This window comes from Misgurnus anguillicaudatus, chromosome 9, assembly GCF_027580225.2.
Source record: "Misgurnus anguillicaudatus chromosome 9, ASM2758022v2, whole genome shotgun sequence".
NCBI lineage: Eukaryota > Metazoa > Chordata > Actinopteri > Cypriniformes > Cobitidae > Misgurnus > Misgurnus anguillicaudatus.
Genome location: NC_073345.2, coordinates 23,613,107 through 23,639,380, shown reverse-complemented (window position 1 = coordinate 23,639,380; position 26,274 = coordinate 23,613,107). Strand labels below are relative to the sequence as shown.

The 26,274-nt window shown below is 36.4% G+C and overlaps 2 protein-coding genes across 4 annotated transcripts in view; one reads left to right on the top strand and one right to left on the bottom strand.

Annotated features, from left to right (window-relative positions):
• The window catches only part of rxraa (retinoid X receptor, alpha a), a 203,957-nt gene extending 198,263 nt beyond the window's left edge, over positions 1-5,694 (top strand). For both annotated transcript variants that reach the window (XM_055179410.2, XM_055179409.2), the window contains exon 12: positions 2,887-5,694. In XM_055179410.2, coding sequence (XP_055035385.2) covers positions 2,887-3,034 — 148 coding nt within the window. In that variant the 3' untranslated portion in view covers positions 3,035-5,694. The remainder of the gene's footprint in view (positions 1-2,886) is intronic.
• A 6,759-nt stretch (positions 5,695-12,453) lies between these two features.
• Positions 12,454-26,060, bottom strand: wdr5 (WD repeat domain 5). 2 transcript variants are annotated; one of them, XM_055180517.2, is made up of 14 exons: positions 25,827-26,060; positions 24,559-24,649; positions 23,003-23,111; positions 20,385-20,458; positions 20,208-20,297; positions 19,196-19,285; positions 19,026-19,109; positions 18,885-18,940; positions 18,751-18,797; positions 18,557-18,632; positions 18,435-18,468; positions 18,275-18,349; positions 18,107-18,194; positions 12,454-13,992 (listed from the first exon to the last, which is right to left on the bottom strand). In XM_055180517.2, the coding sequence occupies exons 2-14, from the start codon at positions 24,637-24,639 to the stop codon at positions 13,892-13,894; spliced, it is 1,005 nt and encodes a 334-aa protein (XP_055036492.1). In that variant the 5' UTR covers positions 24,640-24,649; positions 25,827-26,060; the 3' UTR covers positions 12,454-13,891. The 2 variants fall into 2 exon arrangements, with proteins under 2 accessions (XP_055036492.1, XP_073727434.1); XM_073871333.1 differs by having other exon boundaries at positions 24,559-24,693; positions 25,827-26,058.
• Positions 26,061-26,274: the final 214 nt, after the last annotated feature.

Genomic DNA, 26,274 nt, shown 5'->3' with positions numbered 1-26,274 from the left:
ATTACTTTATTAGATTACATTGCATTACATTAGATTATAGTCTATTATGGTAGATTATACTACATTCGATTACATTATACTAGATTAGATTAGATTAGATATTACTTTATTAGATTACATTGCATTACATTAGATTATAGTCTATTATGGTAGATTATACTACATTCGATTACATTATACTAGATTAGATTAGATTAGATATTACTTTATTAGATTACATTGCATTACATTAGATTATAGTCTATTATGGTAGATTATACTACATTTGATTAGATTAGATTAGATTAGATTAGATATTACTTTATTAGATTACATTGCATTACATTAGATTATAGTCTATTATGGTAGATTATACTACATTAGATTAGATTAGATTAGATTAGATTAGATTAGATATTACTTTATTAGATTACATTGCATTACATTAGATTATAGTCTATTATGGTAGATTATACTACATTCGATTACATTATACTAGATTAGATTAGATTAGATATTACTTTATTAGATTACATTGCATTACATTAGATTATAGTCTATTATGGTAGATTATACTACATTCGATTACATTATACTAGATTAGATTAGATTAGATATTACTTTATTAGATTACATTGCATTACATTAGATTATAGTCTATTATGGTAGATTATACTACATTCGATTACATTATACTAGATTAGATTAGATTAGATTAGATTAGATTAAATTTTACTTTATTAGATTACATTGCATTACATTAGATTATACTCTATTATGGTAGATTATATCATGTTCTGTTATGTTAGATTATGACATCGATTAGATCATACTATACTATAGTGCAGGGGTGTCCAAAGTCGGTCCTGGATGGCCAGTTTCCAGCAGAGTTTATCTAAAACTTCCCGAAAAACACCAGCCTAAAAGTATCTAGTCTGCCTAGTAAGACCTTGATTTGCTGGATCAGGTGTGCTTGATTAGGGTTGGAATAAAACTCTGCAGAGACACCGGCCCTCCAGGAGCAGGAGTGGACACCCCTACTATAGTGCATTGGATTACATTGGATTATACTATATTCAATTCGATTTTACAATAGAAGAGATCAAATGAGATTTTACTATATTAGATTACATTGGATTACATGAGATTATAATATATTATGTAAGATTATGATCTCATTGATTAGATTATACAATTGTATAATAGTAGATTTAATACTATGTTAAAGGTGCAGTGTGTGATTTATAGCGGCATCTAGTGGTGAGTTTTCAAATTGCAATCAACGGCTCAGTCACGGCTCATCCCTCGTTTTGAAATGCACAGAGAAGCTACGGTAGCCACCACGGGACAAACACGTCATCATCAGAGACAACTTAGTAAACAAAGTTTGTCCATTAAGGGCTTCTGTACTTTGTACTCTGTGACTTCTATGTAAGGGGACCCTCTGTGTATATTTAGATAAAAACGACTAATTTTAAGGTAATAAAAACATAATGGTTCATTATAAAAGGTCTTTATACACCACTGATAATATAGTTATGTAGATTATATTGTCAAGGGATTCTTCTAAAAGTTACACACTGCACCTATAAGTGCTATAGTAGATTTGATTACATTAGATTACATTGGATTACATGAGGTTATACTTAGAGCCTGACTGATAAAGGATTTTGAAGGCCGATACTGATACAAATGTTTTTAAAATTCGATGTTCCGATATATCGGCTGATATTTTTTATTTACTTATTTATTTCAGAAACACGCAACAAAACATTAACAGATTTCCCTAACATTAGTTATTTGTAGTTATTTATGAGTTTTAACTCAAATAATATGATAATGCATTTTAAAAAGAAACTTGTTTCTTTTATTGTCTCGTGACCAACTCACCATGAACTCACTTAACCGTTGTTCTCTCTGCCTGACTCTGACTGGATCAGCAGGTTGCAGGATGTGTGACTCGTTATACACAAGTGTTGTCAACAGGGAGGTTGTAGAGTGCCCTCTGGTGGACAAACTATACAACGGCAACACTCATGACATGGTTGAAGGCTGTTTGGTCTGTTTTTTATTTTAATATTCATTTATCGGCCATTATGAATGCCGATACCGATAGTTTGGAATATACATAACATCAGCCTGCCGATATATCGGTCAGCTCTAGTTATACTCTTATTTTTAAGATTATACTATAGATTATTTTAGATTCGATTTTACTATAGACAGTTTCAGCAGTAACAACATAAACAAACGGCTTTCGTGGAACACACATAACTTCCGGTAAACTCAGCTAAGAATCAATAACAACAAAGTCCTTTTAGAGTAGTTTATTTCTGAGAACAAGCAAAATAAACAACAAGTAGATTACATTAGTTATATTTCATAGCTAAAGTGTATAAAAAACGACACCAAGCTAACGTTGTTATGTTAAATGTGTACTATAATGTATACAATGTTAACTACAAATCTGCTGCAAAACCTCCCTTCACATAGCGGTGATCCATGATCACCGTCTTTAGGAAACCAAAACATTTGTTATTTTTGACAAAGTATTTGTTCCAGATTTCATTTTAGCCACTAGTCAGACTATTAAACAAACAGAAACCGGAATAACCGCGACAGCGCACGTGCGTCCAAAGAAACGTCTTTATTAGATAACATGAGATTATACTATATTTTTTGCTCTGTTTGATACTTTTTGTACAGGAACTTTTAAACTTGATTTAAAGGGTAGTCTGACTGTCTCAGCTGTCAGTCACTTCAAGTAGTCACATAAAAGGGTTATCAATCCTCTGTCTAGACTGCTTAAAAAAAAAAATATATATATATATATATATATATATATATATGTGTATATTTCGACCTTGCCTTTGTGCATACTAATGTCTTTTGTTTTTGTGTCTGCAGGTTCGCCAAGCTTTTGCTGCGGCTCCCGGCCCTGCGCTCAATCGGACTGAAGTGTCTAGAGCACTTGTTCTTCTTTAAACTTATAGGGGATACGCCCATTGACACCTTCCTCATGGAGATGCTAGAGGCGCCCCACCAAATGACATAATGAAATAACGCCCTCTTGTTACGGGGGTAATGAGGGTCCGTTCATCCCCACCATCCCCCAGAAACTGATCACTTGACACCATTTGCCAGCAGGCTGCGGGATTGACTTTTTCGAATCCACTTTTGACTCAGCGTTTCAAATGCGGTCATGGCATCAATGGGTCTGTTTTATACCTTGTATAAAGATATAAATATATATATATATATAAAACATACAAAAAAGATGACGGCGGACTTCAAGCCCACAGACAACTGTGGACACGGGTGTATTAAAATCTTAAGTGGGTAAATGATGTGAAAAGAGAAACTGAATAGATTAGGTTAAGTTGCAGCGCTTCATTGGACAGTTATTGTCTGGAGGGCAATGGCAGGATCGTGCATGAGTCTTATTCTGCCTCGTGACTTTTATTCAGCATTTAGCGCTGGTTAGGGCCAGCTCCTACAGAGACGGTTTGCATATGGATGGATTTAATGGATAAAGATTCGGGTTTTAACACAAGCATTGTGTTTCTGACACACGGTGGGAGCCACACAAATTCTGGGATGCTATTGAGATCCTGCTGCAGTCGCCGTTATCCCTCAAGAGAGTCCCTGAATTTGTAATTACTGGATGAAAGTATCAGGACGTTTGCAAGCAGCAAAGTTACAGACCGGATGCTTTCAACTCGGCAATCTGCAGGATAAGGAATAACCACTCAGGTTTCAGCATCCGATGAGTCCGACCTGAGCTGCCCACACGTCTGGAGTTAAGGATAAAAGTTCACGTTGTGCACTCTGAACATTTAAAAATCAAATCTGCCTGTTGCAGGGATACCCGGAGCATCGCTGTGTCAAAGTGATGCTGAATCATCAACTATACGTCACCTACACATGTGTGTTGTCTGTATACCAGTTCACCTCAAGTTTTGTAAACTAGCTCAGTATTCTGTATTTTTCAAAGATTTTTTTTTTCAAAACGTGCAGTTACCTCTCTCATACTTACTTTTACTATGGTATATCCGTCGTGTCGCTCATCCACCAAGCAGTCAAGCTTTTGTGCATTATTACGATGTTCTTTGTTTCGAAGCACTTAATCCTCATCAAGTCTCAAACTGCATTGCGGTTGTGTTTTTGAGGGAGTTTTACTTTGGGCTGGCGAAATAGGTCCGCACGCTTTCTTTTGGCAAGGAGACCAGCAGCGAGAGTTTTTATTATTGTAAATGTAATTTTGTAAAATGTGTTTTTTGGGGGGGTCTGTAATTTGCCATCCTTAGCGTTTTCTTTCTTTCTGTAAGCTGCTGCTTATCTATGCATCTAGCATTTTTTCCCAAAGACTGTCCAAAGGTCGACGTTTTTACGAACTGGACAGCCAGACTTGGTTTTGAATGTGCGTATACGAGCAAGCAGCGTCCCGGACCCCGGTAAAAATAAATCAGGACCTGATCTGGGTGTCCAGTCATAATACCAGACAGCGGTCGGTAGAGATAATAGACGTACAGATAGAGAGAGGAGTGTAAAGTATGGAATTATAGTGAGGCAATGGGAGAGCTGATACTTCCCCCTAGTGGTGGAGATGCAGCACTGCAACATTACTTGAATTTTATACAAGTATTTAATGAGAGAAATGGCACTTTTACGTGATGTTATCCGTGTTCGTTTATGTTTGAGTGCAGTCTCACAAACGCTCTTCAGCAATAGCACGATTTAAATGCTTAAAACAATGGGTGTGTTCAATTCTTAAATCATCTCGTACCTCACTGCCCTCGTTTCTTTCGCATGACAAAATAATTGAATTGGCTTTGTCAGGCTTTTAATAGGCGAGTATCACAGGTATTTTGAAGCCATATGCAGGTTTGTAAAGTTAATAATGAAGAAACTTTCAAATTGACGAGAGATTTTAGATAGAATTAATGCATACACAAATGCTTTATGACATAAAGCTCTATTTTGTCTATATGTAAATGTGTGTATATTTCCTAATATGAAAGTATATGAATTTGTTCTTTTAAATGTTTTTCAGACGATGTTAGCAAAGAGGGAGCCGAGTGTTTTGCTTAAATTGACTAAACCCAGACCTGATTGCACTGTTAGATTCACAGATGTTTTTCGTTCGCTGAAACTTTTGTATTCAGTCTTGCAAAAACAAACTGAAAATGTTTAACTATACCAGCGGTTTCAAGTCCTTAGAAAAGATCCTTCACCAGCTCCTTAATTGAATAATCGTTTATCTTTGCAAGATCCTGATTGGTGGAAAAGCTGAGGAAGCCTGTAGCTAAACCAAGTAGTGAACTTTAACCCTGACACAATCACAGCTTTATTCGTCACACAAACAGAAAACGTTGAGAAAATGATAGGAAAAATCTATTTTTGTACAAATGTAATTTTATCCCTTGCTTTTATTTCCCTTTTATTCTCTTCTTTCTGTGGGCTGTTGTATACATTGTGTAAATGTTGATTTGAAACGGGGGAAAATACAAATCAGAGCATTTTAAAGTGAAGTTTGTAGCTTCACTTTCACCTGTACTTGCCTTATTTCTTTCTTTTGCCATCTCAAAGAGATGCAATTGTCCTCTCATCATATTTTATCTATTTTTAAAAAGTCATCTGTTCTTTGTGAGTTGTTCTTTGATGTTTTGTCTTTCATGCAAATTAAAAAAAAATAAAGTCAAAAATGAAAATTCATTACTGTATGTACTGAAACTTTATATTTAAACGTTGTCAGGTGATCATTTTTTTAATGCAAGTTACACAAATTAAATATATTTTTGTATTTTTAACATCAGTTAATGCATTCCCTACTGAAAAATCCAGCTAAGACCAGCATAAGCTATAGTTAGTTAAAATAACTATAAAAATAAAGTTTTGAAAATTGTTTTATATTAAAGAGAATAGCAGAGTTCACACCACAACAGTTGCTGTGAAATTGACTACGTAACCCTACTGAAAAATTCAGCTAAGACGCATAAGCTGGTGAGCTGGTTTTAACTGGTCTCCCAATTTGGTTTTAGCTGTTTTTGCTGATGTAGCTGTGTGTTGGTCACTTTTTAAGCTGGACTAAGCTGGTCAGGCTGGGTGACCAGTTGATTCACCAGCTTGACCAGCTTTGCCAGGCTGGAAGGACCAGCTTAGACCAGCTACTGCCACCTTAAACCAGCTAAATCCAGCTACCAGCTTATGGTCTTAGCTAGATTCTTCAGTAGGGAATGCTTTATGCCTACTACATTGACTACACCAAAAAGATATTAATGTTAGATTACAAAAACTAGATTCAATGTTACGTGAAAAGCAGCGTGTTGAGGACATCTGCTGGTTATCCACTGTGTCAATGCAACAAGAACAGCATATTTACATATTCAGTGACATGTAAACAATTGCAAAAGTTTTTATTACAAGAAATATGGGTAACACTTTACAATAAGGTTCATTAGTTAACATTAGTTAGCTACATTAGTTAACATGAACTAATAATGAACTGCACTTATACTGCATTTACTAATCTTTGTTAATGTTAATTTCAACAATTACTAATACTTTATTAAAATCTTGTCTAATGAACCTTATTGTAAAGTGTTACCGAAATATGCAATATTAGTTAATGCCATTAAAGTCAAGTATTTTGCACGAGTGAATCAGCATAAATGTATCCTTATCATCAGGTGCCCTTAACTCTACAGCATTTATTAATTTTAGTTCATGGTAAAATTAGCATTTACCAATACATATTTAATCCTACCCCCAAGCCACTTTTCTTTAGTTTAAAAACATGGTTCCCTTCATCTCAGTGGAATAAGATTTTGTGACTTTTCTGTCAAGATTCATATAAAAAAGTGGGCTTGATTCGGTCCTTCAAAAGAGGTGTAAAAAATGTTACTTAAATAGTCCCTTTGGGGTTATAAATGACCCCAATTGAAATGAATGGGAAATGCAAAAAAAAATCTTTTTATTTGTCCAAAAAAATCAATGCATCCAGAATAAATCAGAAAATTTTAACACAGAAAGGTAGGCCTGGTACTAGAGCACAAATGCAATATAGAAAAGACATGCTCAATTACACACACACACACACACACACACAAACACAGAAAAGCATGACTGCCACAGAGTGCATGAAAGATGTAAAATACTCACACAGGTGTGTGCACACACATGCGCGCACATACAAACACACAAAGACACAGTAAAACTTACACACACAAAAAGACAAAGTCACAAACATGCACACACACAGAGACACAGACACTCTAAAAAATATTGTGTTGTTTTTAACCCAGGGTTGTGTAATAGGACAGAACACATTTCTGGGTTAAAATGACCCAAATAATGGGTTGTTTTAACCCAACTGCTGGGTTATTGTTAATCAACCATGTTAAAACAACCCATTATTTGGGTCATTTTGACACAGAAATGTGTTCTGTTCTACATTCAGTCAAAAAGTTTTTGATGCATTTTGTAAAAACAGACATTTCAAAATGCATCAAAAACTACAAAAATTCTACTCTTTGAATATAATATTTATTTTTAATGTCCTTTCTAATGTTTATATAAACATAAATTCACAAAATGTATCAATATAGTGATGTGAGCAGTTGGCCACTTACAGTATAATGAATGGGTCTCTATGGGCATCTGCTGGTCGAAATGATTTATTTCCTAAAATGTAACCATAAAACTGTTTTTTTCTAAACACCAAAGGGCCTAATTCAACACATAACATCTAGATCAATATCTAAAAACAATTTAAATCAAATTTAGATCATAATTTATGTGAGTTTTTCACAAAAATGGGATATTTTACAGACAAGCTAATGGTGTAGTTGAGGAATTTTGTGGTAAACAGGTACAAAAGTACTTCATATCTCCCAAAACACAGCATTAATATATAGATAGGAAGTAAACAAAAAATGTATATAATTTTTATCATTAAAATATATATATTTTTTGTAATCACTCTTTTAATTTCTGGGGTCAGTAATAAGGCAGTAGGTGTTTCTCAATGTCAAGGAAGTATCCTCGGAATTTCACCCAAGGACTGAGTCCTTTGTTCTAAAAATATCCCATAAACAGGAAAGGATGCATATGTGTAGCCTTCGCGCTCTTCGTGCTCTCAAATCACCCACAATCCTATGTGCGCAGCGCCGAAAGCACACCTTTTCACTGACTTAATGACGTACACTTGCTAGCCTGTGCCATTCATGTGTTCACCGAATGCTAAAGAGGAACCTCGCCTTGCCTCTGAAGGAAGTAACTTGGAAGGACCAGTCCTGCCAAAGAAGTATTCTTGACATTGAGAATGACATCCAAGAAACGCATTCGGACAGCCTTCATAGGCAGCGTAATGGAATTCTGTTTGAAATATAAACAGAGAGTGCATTTTGTGATAACTAATTCCATATTTGAAAACTACAATGCTAATTTGCTAATAAAGTGAAAATATAACTTTATTTACATAAAATGTGTGCCCCTGCATTTCATTGGCCTCCATTTTATTTTCCCATCTCGACCAATCGCATTCTCCGTCCACACCTATGCATAGAATTGTGGGACAGGACAATGAAGGTATCTCAGGAGACGGATTTGGACATGCCTTGATGAATTCGTGGACTGAGCCGTTGGTTGCAATTCACAGTCTTGCTGCTAGATGCCGCTAAAAATCTACACACTGAACCTTTAACTAACATTAAAGGGATAGTTTGGCCAAAAATGAAAATTACCCTATGATTTACTCACCCTGAAGCCACATGGAGAGAGTATCAAGAGTACGCACTTTTCATATGCGGAGAGCAGAGGAACAGAGCAGGGAGCAAAACAACGCTCCGCATTCGTTATATGTCAAAGTGTGTGAAATTATACTCTCTCCTGAATATGGAGGAGTCCAAGATGGCTTAGCTAGTTATTTTTGTTTGTAAAGTTTTAAATATGTATATTTCATATTTAAATATGTATATTTCAAATATGTAATATCATGTGCTCGTATGAAAACGATGGACATACAGTATTGTTCAAAATAATAGCAGTACAATGTGACTAACCAGAATAATCAAGGTTTTTAGTATATTTTTTATTGCTACGTGGCAAACAAGTTACCAGTAGGTTCAGTAGATTCTCAGAAAACAAACAAGACCCAGCACCCATGACATAAACGCTCCCAAGGCTGTGCAATTGGGCAACTAGTTGAAAGGGGTGTGTTCAAAAAAATAGCAGTGTCTACCTTTGACTGTACAAACTCAAAACTATTTTGTACAAAGATTTTTTTTTCTGGGATTTAGCAATCCTGTGAATCACTAAACTAATATTTAGTTGTATGACCACAGTTTTTTAAAACTGCTTGACATCTGTGTGGCATGGAGTCAACCAACTTGTGGCACCTCTCAGCTGTTATTCCACTCCATGATTCTTTAACAACATTCCACAATTCATTCACATTTCTTGGTTTTGCTTCAGAAACAGCATTTTTGATATCACCCCACAAGTTCTCAATTGGATTAAGGTCTGGAGATTGGGCTGGCCACTCAATAACATTAATTTTGTTGGTTTGGAACCAAGACTTTGCCCGTTTACTAGTGTGTTTTGGGTCATTGTCTTGTTGAAACAACCATTTCAAGGGCATGTCCTCTTCAGCATAGGGCAACATGACCTCTTCAAGTATTTTAACATATGCAAACTGATCCATGATCCCTGGTAGGCCCAACACCATAGTAGGAGAAACATGCCCATATCATGATGCTTGCACCTCCATGCTTCACTGTGTACTGTGGCTTGAATTCAGAGTTTGGGGGTCGTCTCACAAACTGCCTGTGGCCCTTGGACCCAAAATGAAAAATTTTACTCTCATCAGTCCACAAAATGTTCCTCCATTTCTCTTTAGGCCAGTTGATGTGTTCTTTGGCAAATTGTAACCTCTTCTGCACATGCCTTTTTTTAACAGAGGGACTTTGCGGGGGATTCTTGAAAATAGATTAGCTTCACACAGACGTCTTCTAACTGTCACAGTACTTACAGGTAACTCCAGACTGTCTTTGATCATCCTGGAGGTGATCATTGGCTGAGCCTTTGCCATTCTGGTTATTCTTCTATCCATTTTGATGGTTGTCTTCCGTTTTCTTCCACGTCTCTCTGGTTTTGCTCTCCATTTTAAGGCATTGGAGATCATTTTAGCTGAACAGCCTATCATTTTTTGCACCTCTTTATAGGTTTTCCCCTCTCCAATCAACTTTTTAATCAAAGTACGCTGTTCTTCTGAACAATGTCTTGAACGACCCATTTTCCTCAGCTTTCAAATGCATGTTCAACATGTGTTGGCTTCATCCTTAAATAGGGGCCACCTGATTCACACCTGTTTCTTCACAAAATTGATGACCTCAGTGATTGAATGCCACACTGCTATTTTTTTGAACACACCCCTTTCAACTAATTCAACTAATTGCCCAATTGCACAGCCTTAAGAGCGTGCATATCATGAATGCTGGGTCTCATTTGTTTTCTGAGAATCTACTGAACCTACTGGTAACTTGTTTGCCACGTAGCAATAAAAAATATACTAAAAACCTTGATTATTCTGGTTAGTCACATTGTACTGCTATTATTTTGAACAATACTGTATGTCACACGGATGGCTTCAGGTTGAGTCAATTATGGGGTCATTTTCATTTTTGCCCGAACTATCCCTTTAACAAAGATTAATAAATGCTAAAAAATGATATTGTTCGTTGTAAGTCATGTTAGGAATAGTGCACTAATGTTAACAAATGCAACCTTATTGTAAAGTGTAACCAAAAAATGTTATACACACTCATAAAACATATAAAACATGCCAATCTTAAACAGTTTAACTCTGTGGACCCTGTACCGGGTCCAAAATTAATTATTATGACTTAATATAAAATATTCCTTTAATGTTTAATGGTCTTTCATGGACCCAGTACCACAAATGAGATACTGTTTGAAAGCTTAGAATCTACTTTCTGCAGATATGCATCACTTTGAGATATATTTTACTGTAAGAAAGTTATTTACACCCCCATATTTTTTATATCATTTAAAATTCACATATTTCATATTTTTCAAGTATGACAAACATGGGCAAGTCATATCAAATGAAAGCTCTCACTCTCAGGAATAAGGCTACAGCGTTATTTTTGGATATCCAACAATCGTCGAATGAATAATGAGGTACAAAATGGTCTTCTGTAAACGTATGTGAAACTTGAGTGTGAACTGCCTCAGATAGCACATATAGCCACAAATGATACACCATCTTTTCTCTTAGGTCCTACTCTAAAAAATGAGTCCATTCACAGCATTTTCTTTGGTTGTGTGCATGAATAATCCCTTGCTATTTATTATATGTGCAAAACAAAAAAGTATTTTTATATGAAAAATGTATTTCCACACCCTTCAGTAAAATAAGAATAACTTTTGAATTCGACATGCTAAAGAGATCATTCTTTTTTTGGGTGTTTACTGTCTGCTGCTGCTAACAACCAGAACTGTCTGCAGTCTGTTAGAGCACACAGAACCAGAGTTATTCACTTTAAAAGACGGTGTTTACAGCATAAAAAAAGAAAATGTGGCATTTCATCATATGAAAAACAACATAAATAACAATATTTGTCACAAACAGCAGCTTTTTATGTAACTTCAATGGTTTTCTGTAAAATGATATAAAGAAATTGCATTTATTCCACTGGATGTGGTTATGGGGACACTTCAAATGTTTTTAGGCGGAAATTGAATAAAAAAAAAGAGTATTATTCCTCCCTTAAGTTGGAATAGAATAACTTTTGCATAGATTATGATATAGAAAAAAAATCTGTATTTTTTTCCGCTGTAAGGTGACAATTGCTGGAATCAAACAAAACTGTCTGCAGGTTTTGTTACCACTCAGGTCCAGAGTTATACACTTTCAAATACAGACTTTTGAAAAAAAACAAAACATAAAAAAGCGCCTTTTATTTTTGTGTTTAGCACTTTCAACAGCGTTTCATGAAATTTCAACGGGGTTCCTGTAAAATTATACCAAACTTTTGTATGTAAACCTCTGCATGTGGGTATGGGAAGCTTTTGAAATTGGGTAGGCCAAATCCAGGCGAAAATAAATCTCTTATCCCTTTCTTTCATCTTATATACTGTAATGAAATTAACCATGACAATACAAAACATTTCATAAAAATAAAAAAGAACAGAGGATCTCAAATGTTTACTTTGCATTATTGCTTATGACTACAAAAAATACAAATGATCATACATCAGAACTGTTTAAAGGGCCAAAGATTTCCTATGGCCTAAGTGACCACTTTTTTTGTCCGAATGGACTACTGCCATTTCATTCAAATGTTCTGATCAATACAATATTTATTTTTCCAGCAATAGTTTGATATCAACTACACATGATATTTGGTGTGCAAGTTGCATGGCATTTTTAAAGTGATGACATTGCACCGATACAGGTAAAAAAATCTTTATTGAGTCACAGGTCAAGTCCAAAGTGACTAAATGCAATACAGATACAATTCCTCATGCAGCCCTTATCACTGCAGTGCACTGAAAAACCAGCCAGAAACAGAATCCGGTACTGAGGATGGGTCCGCGTCGACCCGTCGTCCACTTCGAGCAGGAAAATAAAACACTCTTACTGTACTATCAGCTACTTGAGACACAGTTAAGACCACCACAGAATAGAAGTAAACAGATCCAAGAACAGAGAAGCTGCAAATATGTACAAATATGTAAGATACAGAAAACATCTCAAGGCTCGATAGCGCATCCAACTCTGCATTTGGTCACAAAATTGAAGGGTTATGGCATATTTAGTTCAAAGCACAAACTGGCAAAGATTGCATGTTTTATTGAGAACAAGCAATGTGATGATAACTTGTACCAATTCATAAGTTCATTCCTGTACCATTGACTCCAAATGTTTAGTCTGTAAAATTACAGTGTGATTGTTTTATAAAACAGTAACCTTTCCTTTTTATTGAAAACAGACCAAAATGTTTTGGTTTTTTAAGTTTTGAACAAACCGCTATTCAATCCCAGACGTAGTTGTATTTCTTCATAAGCACCAAAACTGAGCAGAGGAAATATAATGAGTTATATTTACTCAAACAGAGCTTTCAGAGTTTTCTAATCTACTTTCTGCATCCATCATGTCCTTAACTCCAAAACAAAAAAACTTTTATTGTTAACACTGCCTACAGGGCACAGAAAACCATAACGTTTAACATCTAGCTTTGCAACTGTAACACAATAAATCGCAATGTAAAGATATATGTGTGAAATCAAGTTGAGTGGCAGCGTTTCAAACACATCCCTCTGCCAAACAACAAAGCATTTCATGTGTGAAAGTCTGATTTGACATTGATAAGTCAAGGTAACCATGTATCACGTTAACTGTTGAATGCTACAAGGTAGTACAGGCTTAAAAATGTTTAACACTTCTTAAAATGGCCACTTAAATGTGCCCGTGCTAGCTTTAGGATTCGTACAAATCACCATCAGATGCAGAATGATGTCATTCACAAAACAGACAGAAAAGCTCTTTTCATAACAAGTTTGTGTTCAAACAAAGCTGCCTAGACGTATGCGACTTGGTGTCTTCTGGATGTGAAAAGTGGAGCTGCTGGTTTAAACTGATATATGAGAGAGCTTGCAGTAAGGCAGAGAAAAGAGAGATTGGTTTAGTGCACGAGCTGAAGAGGAGGGATGCTGTGTTAGAGAGGATATCTCTGGGTGGGGAGCTTCTCGCAAGTCCTTCTGCCAAGCCTTGATGATCAGCCTAGCGTGACTTTTCAACTGAAAAACAAAAGTCTCTTCCCCCCACGAAATGAACGGTACAAAATTAAAAAAATAACAAAATAATAAAGTAAAATAAGCTTGGGGCTTAGCAATCGCTCTTCCATAGTTTGATGGTTTTGTCGTTTTCTAGTGCTGCCGATGCAATGATGTTCTCTGTAGGGTGGCAGGCGGTCGAAATCACCACATCTAGATATAAAGAGATAAGATTATGTTTATATAACACGACATTAGACCTGCTGTTGCAATATGTGCCTAAGAATAAGGTACTGCTTTAAGCTGTTTAAAAGGATAGTTCACCCAAAAATGAAAATTGTGTCATGATTTGCTCAACCAAACCTGTATGAGTTTCTTTATTTTTAAAACACAAATTGCGACGCAGTTGATGGTACCTTTTAATTTCTATAGTAGAAAAAAAACGAATAGTTTGGAAGTCAATAGGTACCATCAACTGCGTGCTTATCATTTCTCAAATATCTTAATTTGTGTTCAACCGAATAAAGAAACTCATAAAGCTTGTTTACACCTGGTTTAAGATCCATTTTAGTCGATCACAAGTGGAAAACGCATAATACAGGTGTAAAAGGGGTGTGAAACGTTATGAGCTCGTCCACTTTCCACCGCATTCGGAAGTAGTCAAAAACGCATTCGACCGGATGCTTTAGTGTTGTAGACACGCATGTGGTCAAATGTGTTCGAGAAGCCACAAAAGACTGCTTACTCTCTACCTTTTATCTAATGTGTAATGTACCAAGCACAAAGTTAACATGACTTCTAGCACAAACCCACAGTGTTTAATGCGATTACGGCATTGATATAACTACAGCAGCTGCTCTCACTTCATTTTGCAAGCATGTGAAAATTACATTGAGGAAAATAAGTATTTGAACACCCTGCTATTTTGCAAGTTCTCCCAATTAGAAATCATGGAGGGGTCTGAAATTGTCATCGTAAGTGCATGTCCACTGTGAGAGACATAATCTAAAAAAAAAATCCAGAAATCACAATGTATGATTTTTTTTAACTATTTATTTGTATGATACAGCTGCAAATAGGTATTTGAACACCTGTCGATCAGGTAGAATTTTGACCCTCAAAGACTCTGCCTTTAAAATGTCCACTTCCACTTCATTTATTATCCTAAATTAGATGCACCTGTTTGAGGTCGTTAGCTGCATAAAGACACCTGTCCACCCCATACAACCAAAAAGAATCCTACTACTAACATGGCCAAGACCAAAGAGCTGTCCAAAGACACTACAGACAAAATTGTACACCTCCACAAGGCTGGAAAGGGCTACGGGGAAATTGCCAAGCAGCTTGGTGAAAAAAGGTCCACTGTTGGAGCAATCATTAGAAAATGGAAGAAGCTAAACATGACTGTCAATCTGAGGCTCCATGCAAGATCTCACCTCGTGGGGTCTCAATGGGGCTGTTTACACTTAATATTAAGATGTGTTTTCATCGATCGGATCACAAGTGGACGAGAGAGACACATTATGTTTACACCTGGTATTTAAATCCGTCTCTTTTGTCCACTTTTGACTGCTTCTGTCCTGAATACTATGAGGGGGTGGTCTGTGAGACGGTGGGCGAGTCTCTCTGCTGTCATTCAAACGCGAGCGAGAGTAATTATGAGTTTATATGGACGCGAACTAATATTATGTCAGTCCACTGCTTGTTTAGCAAGTAAACATGCTGCACAGTGTTTTGTACATGTATATGTTAGAGCTTTCTCTGAATATTCAGCGCAATTGATGAAATAGGATCGCGCAACTTTCACGCGCTTTCACGAAACTACAGAGATCAACCGATTTAGGTTTATCAATGAAAGGCTAAAAATAGCGCTGTTCACCGTATGTTCATGCCAGAAGTAAAAAAAAAGACGTAAAACTTGTGTTTAATACCTCAGATTAGATAAATGGGCGGAGAGAAGGTGGTCGCGTGTGGCTGTTCGAACACATTTAACCACATGTGCGCTCCGCAAGTCCAAAGCGATCCGATCGAAAGTGGTTTCGACTACCTCGGGATGTGGTTGAAAGTGGTCGAAAGTGGACGAGCTCAAAACGTTTTGAACACCGTTACACCTGGCATTAACGTCGTCCACTTGTGATCCGATCGACGAAAATGCATGTTAATGCTAAGTGTAAACAGCCTCAATGATCCTAATAAAGGTGAGAAATCAGCCCAGAACTACACGGGAGGAGCTGGTCAATGACCTGAAAAGAGCTGGGACCACCGTTTCAAGGTTACTGTTGGTACTACACTAATACTTCATGGTTTGAAATCATGCATGGCACGGAAGGTTCCCCTGCTTAAACCAGCACATGTCCAGGCCCGTCTTAAGTTTGCCAATGACCATTTGGATGATCCAGAGGAGTCATGGGAGAAAGGCATGTTGTCAGATGAGACCAAAATCGAACTTTTTGGTCATAATTCCACTAAACGTGTTTGGAGGAAGAAGAATGATGAGTACCATACGAAGAACACCATCCCTACTGTGAAGCAGGGGGGTGGTAGCATCATGCTTTGGGGGACAGGGTGACTGCACTGTATTAAGGAGAGGATGACCGGGGCCATGTATTGCAAGGTTTAGGGGAACAACTTCCATCCCTCAGTAAGAGCATTGAAGATGGGTCGAGGCTGGGTCTTCCAACATGACAATGACACAAAGCACACAGCCAGGATAACCAAGGAGTGGCTCTGTAAGAAGCATATCAAGGTTATGGCGTGGCCTAGCCAGTCTCCAGACCTAAACCCAATAGAGAATCTTTGAAGGGAGCTCAAACTCTGTGTTTCTCAGCGACAGGCCAGAAACCTGACTGATCTAGAGAAGATCTGTGTGGAGGAGCAAACCTGGTGAAAAACTACAGGAAATGTTTGACCTCTGTAAGGCTACTGTACCAAATATTAACATTGATTTTCTCAGGTGTTTAAATACTTATTTGCAGCTGTATCATACAAATAAATCATACCTTGTGATTTCTGGATTTGTTTTAGATTATGTCTCTGACAGTGGACATGCACCTACGATGATTATTTCATACCTCTCTATGATTTCCATGAGTGGGAGAACTTGCAAAATGGCAGGGTGTTCAAATACTTATTTTCCTCATTGTATGCTCGCGTTTAAACAAAAGCAGAGGTTTTCGCCCACAAATCACTCCCTCAAAGTTATCAGGACAAAAGAGGCGGATTAAAATACCAGGCGTAAACGTAAATGTGTCTTTCTCGTCCACTTGTGATCCGAAACGCATCTTAATATCAGGTATCAACAGCCCAATACAGGTTTAGAACAGCATGTGGGTGTTTGTAATCAAGCAGGAAGCAAAAGCACCATAGTAGAAAAAATTCTGTTGAAGTCAATGGTGCTCCAATACAAACATTGCTCAAAATATCTTCCTTGTGTTCAGTTGAACAAAGAAATCCATACAGGTTTATGGGTGAGTAAAATTTTTAATTTTGGGTGAAAAATCCCTTCAAAGGGGACATTTGATTTCACAAGACTTTTTTAAGATGTCAAATAAATTTTGGTGTCCCCAGCGTACATATGTGAAGTTTTAGCTCAAAATACACTAGAGATAATTAATTATAGCATGTGAAAATTGCCACTTTGTAGGTGTGAGCAAAAATGTGCCGTTTTTGGGTGTGTCCTTTTACATGCACATGTGTTAATCTCTGCACTAAGGCTGCGTTCCACTCCAGTTTTAGATCTTCCCTAAACACTTCCCCTCGAGGAAATCCCTGTCGCCATTTTGAAGTGAGTTCCACTTTGTCAAGTGGATGAATGAAGTTTATATGGACAGACCCTTCATATGTACACAAGTATACAAAGCAACACGATTGTGACGTCACTTTAGCAGCTCGCGCTTTGCACAGTTCAAATGATTGAGGGGGCGGTCTCAACTTTCCATGTGATCAAGGGCTTAGGACGATCCATTTGAACCTACTTCAAGTGTTTCAGCAGTAGTCAGCACTCGTACATTGTAAGCAATGACGTGCATCCAAGTGAGCGAGATGAGGTCATAAAAAAACAAACTGGAACGCAGGGCTAATGCCGTGGTTGGATAATGCAGATTAAAGGGCGGTATTATCCCCTTCTGACATCACAAGGGGAAACAAATTTCAAATACCTATTTTTTCACATGCTTGCAGAGATTGGTTTTCCAAAACTAAAGTACTGTTTTTTTACATTTTCTAGTTTGATAGAAGCACCAGGGATCCAATTATAGCTCCCAAACATGAAAAGTCACATTTCATGATAAGTCCCCTTTAAGTCTAGCCTCTTCAACTATGCCTTTACCTGTATGCCCCTGTAATTTCTGTACGATCTCCTTGGTCTGAAGGTTCCAGATATAAACCATGTTGTCCTCTGAACCCGAGACAATCCACTAAGAAAGAAAAAATACATCACTTATTTATTATGTATATATCTATAATTACTGTAGTTTGCAGTTTAAGGCTTACATACCTTTCCACCAGTGACAGAGAAATTGGCGAATATGCAGTACTTCTCGTTTTTATGACCGGTGTATGTTTTCAAGCACTGAACAGAAAGAAGTGTTATTTCAGACCAATCAAGACATGTTGTCGTTTAATAAAAAGGTATTTTAAACCGAAATACTCCTAACCTTTCCTTTGCTGTAGTCCCAAAGCTTCAAAGTGCTAAAACCAAAATGCACAAATTATTTTGAAGGCCTTTGAAGAATTGAAATCATGTTTTTGAATAATCTTTCATAGTATATAGACTCACTTGTCCAGAGTGGCAGCCAAGATGTATTTGCCATTGGGGGAAAACTTCACAAATGACACGGGAGGATTATCATCATCTAAGAAACAAGCACAGTTATTGTTATTTGGTTGGCTGTCATGTTTGAGTTTGCTGAAGAACATCAGATTTATAATTTTTTCCGAACAGTGGGTTTTGTAGGTATTTGGCAGACTTACCGATGAGTGTTTTAAGGCACTGGCCTGATGCTGTATCCCAGATACGACTGTTCAAAAGTCAAATAAGAATGTTAGTATATTTTTAACACCTTTATCTACTTTAAAACAACTGACTTGCAGCCAACTGTGCTTACCAAAGGCCATCATAACTGCTGGACACAATCAATGAACCGTCTCTATTAAAATGAACCTACAATAAAAAATAAAAAAAACTCACTGTGATGAATAAAACTTGTTACATGTTTTTGTAATTGGCTAAAGTAAGGGTCACTCACAGCAGAGACGGGGTCAGAATGTGCTGGTAAGGTCTTCAGGCATTTCCCTGTTTTAACGTCCCAAATCCGCACGCTTTCATCAAACTGCCGTGAACATAATCAACCATTCATATTTATGTGTGCCTGAATAAATTCATTTGAAATAATTAGCAAAATTGAACCAGACTTACAGATCCAGACACGATGAGATTGGATTGAGGGTTAAAATTGCAGCAGAAGACATAGTTGCTGTGTCCCTTTAATGTTTTTAAGCATTTCCCCTGGTAAAGCACATCAAGATAAACAAGTCAGTGAAAACCTCAGTCAGTGTAAACCACCATCCTGCCATCAGCTTTTATGATTTTTTTCTGTAAATTGTATCCTGTAGTGGTGTGCCAGATCGCAGTTGATCCGTACGGATCACGACCCACGGTTCGTCTCGCATGGGATTAATGGATTAATACGAATTTAAATAGGGGAATTTATCATTTGCACGTTTTTCAAAGGCTTGCAACTGTTATCACACAAGTGATTTTAAGCTATTTAACTGCAAAAAGGACACACATGCGATTGAATGTGTCCGGTCCAACTTCAGTCAGAATTCGCCCTCCGTCTGTGTGTGCGTGCGTGTTTAAATGCACTCAAAAGTGTATACACGGAAAGACGCGTTTCAAAAAGCAAGCGAACACAAAATCTTTCTGTTCTTGAGAGGACACATACAAACAAAATGATCTCCACAGTAGTCTTTTTCTAAAGCATTTGTTTATGTCAAGTGTAGATTAGAGGCAAAAACCAGGTCTGTGCTTATCTTAAAGAGACAGTAACCTCAATTAACCTACTTAAGTCTGTGTCATTAATGTTAATCAAACAACCCAAGACAAAAAGAAAATCACTTTTGTAGCTCTAAAAAATAATAATTATTTTTAATTTATACAACAAAAACTATTATTATTAAGATTATTATTTATTTGACTCAATTTCTGTACCTAATGCTAATTTTAGACCTTACTTAACTTTCTTATAAATGTTTGTAATTTCTTTATTTGTTCTTATTAGATTTTTCCCACCCATTTTTTTGCTGATCCGAAAAATGATCCGATCCATGCCTCAAAAACAGCAATGTGATCTGAACAGTGAGTTTTGTGATCCGTCACACCCCTAGTATTCTGTACACAACAAACTGTTAGTAAAAATCTGACTTACAGAGCTCACGTCCCAGATCTTCAGGGTTTTGTCATCAGATGCTGAGACAAGGAGGTTCGAATCAGAGGACCAGGCAACATCTGAAATACCCTGCAGGTGAGACAAAACCAGGTCAATTCAGTCAACTTTAAAAGCAAAAACCACTTTGCTTTGAAATCAATTATGTAATGAACTCACAAGTTTGTGTCCAGATATGGTCTTCTCAAATTTTCCATCATATGCTCCCCATATTTTGATCAATTTATCAGCAGCTGAACAGCAGAAAGAATGAACAAAAAAATAATGTTTCATTGAATCATCTGGCTATGAGAAGTAATGCCGAGTCTATTCTACACAGGGGCGTAGCACAAGGTCCCGGGCCCTATGCATAGGCAGTCCTGATGGGCCCCCCATTTTTCCATATAGTTTTCTTATCACTACATGAACAAACTGTATGATAACCAAACAAGACTTGATTCAGACATATTTTATTTTGCTGAAGTAACAAGACATTAAATTTTAGAACATTTATTTTTATTATGCTTTATTACTTTAAGGCATAAATTAAATCTTAAATAAGCCATTTTAGTTTTGTACATTAACAAAAAGCTCCATTAATATTAAAAGACGAACAAAACATGTATCACTAGTCATTTTATCTGGAAAAAAGGCAAAATGAAACAAATGCTATTGCTTGCATACTATTAGCCTATTCATTTAAAATTAAACATTTTTTCAAATTAGGCTATTGTTTTGTATGCAAACAGCTGTTAGTATACAGTTTATTTATTTAGTCTTTCAACTCAATTTGCATGCCATGTAGTCTATGACCAAATTATCATCTGAAAGTGTATATTCTGCTTTTTCAAGTGGTTGTCTCGGTTCATTTTAGCACTAACAATCGCAGCCAGGAAAATTCAAACAGTTTAGCCAGAGGTGTAGAGTAATAGAATATTCTACTTAAGTAAAAGAAAAGTTACTTTAATAATATTTTACTTAAGTAGGAAAAGTAAAGTTACTTGTCTAAAAATCTACTCAAGTAAAAGTAAAAAGTAAGTCACTTTAACTTTACTTAGAGTAAAAGTTTCTTTTTTACAGCGGGAAGAGGTGGAGAATTCTAGTATAGTTCAAAAACGACAAGGGAATATACATTTCAAACTAGTTGTTTTTAATTGTAGGAATATATTTACAATTAAAGTGCAATAGCAAAAAGTTAATAAAGTAAAAGCTTTTATATAACTAAGAAACATTTATGGAATAGTTTAATGATTTTTACAGGTGAGTATGCACTTTTAAAGCAAAAATAATATGAGGTCAGCAGCTAGTAAATACAATCACTATAGTAAGGTTGTAATTGATGTATTGCTGGTAACATTGTTATATAGTTTAAATGAGCATATCATGAGATGAGTGCATGGCTATATACTTTCATCCTTATTGTCTTTTATCTAACTTCCCTGACCTGGGTACCTGATATAAGACCTTTATTCTTATTTCTCTCTCTCTCTCTCCAATGTCTAATGACCTGCGCATTCTCAAGGACGTTCTTAAAGGGATACTTCACCGATTTAGCATTCAGCTTTGTATCTGTAGAAACCCGGCAGTATTACTGAATGACCATGTTTCCCTCCATCATTTCCCCCTGAGAGGAGAGATATCTGCAAAATCGTCATATTACATCATCGGAGGACTTTTTTGCAGAACCAAAATGCAGATATCTCTCCTCTCAGGGGGAAATGAGGGAGGGAAACATGGTCATTCAGTAATACTGCCGGGTTTCTACAGATACAAAGCTGAATGCTAAATCGGTGAAGTATCCCTTTAAGTTGTGGTTGACTTGATGCAAAGCTGATTGACATCGGAAGATAATGCGCATGGTATTAAAAACGCGTCGTGCAAATGAGCGATAAAACCCCGGTCCACAATTCCGTTCTCATAAGCATAAATCCTACCTTACATAGGAATGAAACACTCGCTTCACGTCAGAGGAAAGTGGTCGCTTAAATATGGCCAGAGGTTTCTTTCATAAGAAATTGAGGGTCTGCATTAGCGCGTGCCTGTCTCGTCCGTCTCCATGGTTCTTTTTGTGAGTTTAGCGCGTTCCCCGCCCATCAATCAATCATCATTCATCCGCGATTACCTTGCATTTTTTAAAAATATTCTTTACTCAGTAACGGATATGATTTAAAAAATGTAGCGAAGTAGTATAGTAGGAAGTTTGTTTTTTTCTTCTACTGTCTTTTCTTTTTGTTTTGGTGGCCCAATTTAGCTTTCTTTGACAAAGACATTTCAACCGCACGCAGAAGTTTGCGCTCTACCAGACGCACAACTACAAACAAAATGCGCGTGCAGATGGACTAAACCATTTGGTGCATTAGGAAGGGGTGGGACCGTGAGACTTTACATAGTTTTTACTTATACAAAATATATTCAAACAGTTATTCAGCAAATACACTAACTTTACATTTCATTTGACATTATAAAATTAAATTAAGAAATGAAAATATTCAGGTAAAATAAAATATATTCCAGACTTTCAAGGGCCCTCTCTCCCCTTGGGGCCCTGGTAATAAGTACTGGTTTTACCCCCAGTCCGACGCCCCTGATTCTACATTATATTAGTACTAGTACTAAGCGTTGTATTAGAATCCCTACAACTAGAAGAGCATTGAGCTAGCAACTTAAGGTCATAGGTTTGATTCACAGGCAATACACATACTGTAAAAAATAAAATAATAATTATAATAATAAGTCATATGGCTTGAATGCACTGCACAAGTGAAAAAATGAAAAATGTATTTAATATAGGTACTTACATGAGCTGGCAAGCCACTCTCCACTTGGACTGAACTTGACAGATGAGACTGCTTTTGTATGACCGGCCAATGTGAATTTCAAGGTGTAGTTTGGCTTCACAGGTGCTGACTACATCAGAGTGAGAAAAAAAATCCTCATTAAATACAACAATATGATTAGGTATATTACTGCAAAAAATACCCTAAATATAAAGCTGGTATATACCATGCAAAAATAGGAATAATATGAATAGTTTGGTTCCAAAACAAGAAAATCTTGAAAAAAAATCTTGTTTTTTGATGCATTCCAATTAATATCAATCAAACTGCAGTTGGTTTGTTTTGATTTAAGCCTCCATCACTAAAAAATACAGCTAAGTAGCACAATAAAATGCAATAAAAACATAATAACATAATGATAAAAATGTTTTGACAAAAATAAAAAAACGGAGTTATCTCATAACCAAATTCTATATTGATAGATATTCTACTATAGTGCAATGCAATGAAAACAAAAAAAATTGATAGCAAGTGATAGCCGCCTTTGCTAAACCATCTCTAAGACAGATGCTTCCAGTTTAAAGGTGTTGTGTAGGTTTTAGCAACCCATCCCTCAAAACACATAGAAAAGTTATAGTAGTGCCACAGGATGGGACAACATCTGAGACAACATAGGCTATGTTTACATATACAAAATTGTGTCAATCCGACTGAATTTAATCCGCTTGCAGGTTACGAGAATAGTTTACATATACCCTAAACATTGCAATCTGATTAAAATATTTGTTTACATGTACATTCTATACAACATTAACCAAATGTCTGAACAAAGCGCATAGCCAGGGTTGTCAGATTCGCATTTCAAAACCAGCCCAATGGACATTCAAAACTAGCCCAAAAGCATCCCAAAGCCTATTGAGAGCACAAATACCAATAACTAAATCAACAAAATCCTTCAATCTTTAACCCACAGAAAAAAATCAACTTGCGGAAACAGTTTAAAAGTAGTGCTGCCTCACGATTAGTCACGACTAATCATTTGCAGAATAAAAGTTTTTGTTTACATAATATATGTGTGTGCACTGTGTATAATAATAATGTATATATAAATACACACACATACATGTATAATTTTAAGAAAAAAAGATATAATATAAATTATATATAAATATAAACATGTATATACACATGCAAATGTTTCTTAATTATATACATGTGTGTGTGTGTGTGTGTGTGTGTGTGTATTTACACATAATTATTATACACAGTACACCCACATATGTTATGTAAAAAAAACTTTTATTCTGCAAATAATTAGTCGCGACTAATCGTTAGGCAGCACTATTTAAAAGTATTCCAAATCTGAATTTAAAATATGCCAGCGGCATTGATTGTCTCAAGATGCACACCAGTATCATCCTTTTCTAAGGCATGTTTATAAAAGGTGCTTAAACATCTTAATTTAACAAAGGCCCAGTCCTAGCTTTAGCTAAGCCTCATCTGTGAAACCAGGCCATTGCATTTAAATCTAAATGTAGAAATATAGGAATATGGGTCATCAACATGCGTTTCTTTACCTTACTCTGACTGGCAGAGGCAGCTGATGCTGGCTGTGTTTTAGTAGCCTCCGTGTCTGGTTTCTTCTCCTCAGTTGCCATGGTGACCAAGCTGGTGAGAATGGGTTTACAGAACCAAGTTCAACGTTAACCCAGCTGTTAAATGAAGATGAACCGGTTAGACTTTGTATAACTTCTAGTCAGAAAAATGCACACCTGGTGAAGAGCTTAGGTCAAGTGATCTGATATCGAACACAAATCAAAGCTCTCCTAAATTTTATGAATAATTTTTGTTAGCATTGTTTATGTAAAATGCAATAATTTACACTTCTGAAGATGTTTGTCTCTTGTAATATACCTTAATATCTGTTATGCTTACATAAAAATACTGGTATTGAGTATTTTCTGTAGTAAAATGGAGTAAACTGTTGTATAGTGTAGCATTTCATAGTAATTACTACACTTCATTAACCTATGCTACTACTGTATTATGTAGTGTTAACTATAGTGTAATAAATACTGAAGTATATTTCAATATTTACTGTGGTAAGGTTAAAAATACTTTAGAATCAAAGATTTTACTATTTTACTTATAAAAATAGTAAGAAAAACAAAAGTATACTACAGTCTTTTATCATTTGGGTGTCAGACATTCTAAATTATTTTTTTCATGTTTTTTATTTTTTAACACTAAATTCGGCTACATTCCTGTGAACTTGCCAACACAACTGTACACTGTATGTAAACACAAAGTGCACGTGCTAAAGCACCTAAACCTTCTTTTTGTTATTTATTTTGTTATTAAGGAGGCGATACAACAACAGCAACACTGACATTTTGAAACAGCAGGTTTGATATTATTCAGACGTCTGGTAAATTGACAAAACTGACTTTTTACACCATAAATGACAAGACCCCAGACAACGAGACGTTTACCTAACGACAATCACGACACACAGGGATCACATGGACAAACACTAAAACTTAAACATGTATATTAGATAGTATAAACAAAACTGCACCACATTGATAGACTGTTAACTATTAGCATGTTAGCTGCTCGGCTATCTAGACACAAGGCCTCGGAAAACGATAGATATGCAACGTTACACTATGATGCGTGCAACGTGTGATTTACCCATATTTATCTTGTTTTAAAGTTTTGCTGCGGTAGCTTTGGTAACCTCTATAGAATACAAAGATTGCAGACTGATTAATCGCTTTTCTTGGCACACATGCCTCATCTGTCCATACATTCAGACAACAAAAGCAGCGACAAAATCGCTCACCTGCGGCACCTGATGAAGAAATATAAGCTGCTTTCGTCTTCTGGGGTCAACCGGAGATTGGGTCTGGATAATTATTACTTTATTAATCGTACGACACTCGGTTATGATCATGCAATGTGTTAATGATAGCACTGAATTCAATGGTGGATGAGTGCCTCTCTACCGCAGACTCAGGCGGTAATGTGGCACTGGCAACGACTGAGCATGCGCTGAACACAACCGTGAACCGAGAGGGACATTTTTCAAGCGCTAGCGTTCTGCACCATGTGGAAGCATCGGCGGATCTGGGTGTGTTCGCATTCACGCAGGACTGCGCAGACAGATCAGTTTATGACATCAAATTCCCTCACGAGCGATTTGAAAGTAGAAAAATCAAATCGCTCTCGCGGCACTTTATTGTCATATTCGATTATTTGCGCCCAATGCGCCGCATGAAGCCGAACACCTA

Excerpts from the sequence above, each read along its gene's own strand:
- wdr5 (XM_055180517.2), bottom strand. The coding sequence starts at position 24,639 with ATGGCAACTGAGGAGAAGAAACCAGACACGGAGGCTACTAAAACACAG. Across the intron at positions 23,112-24,558 it reads CCTCTGCCAGTCAGAGTAAG|TCAGCACCTGTGAAGCCAAA; the intron begins GTAAAGAAACGC and ends ACTCTGATGTAG. Across the intron at positions 18,941-19,025 it reads ATTCTGACCCCGTCTCTGCT|GTTCATTTTAATAGAGACGG; the intron begins GTGAGTGACCCT and ends TTTTTATTGTAG.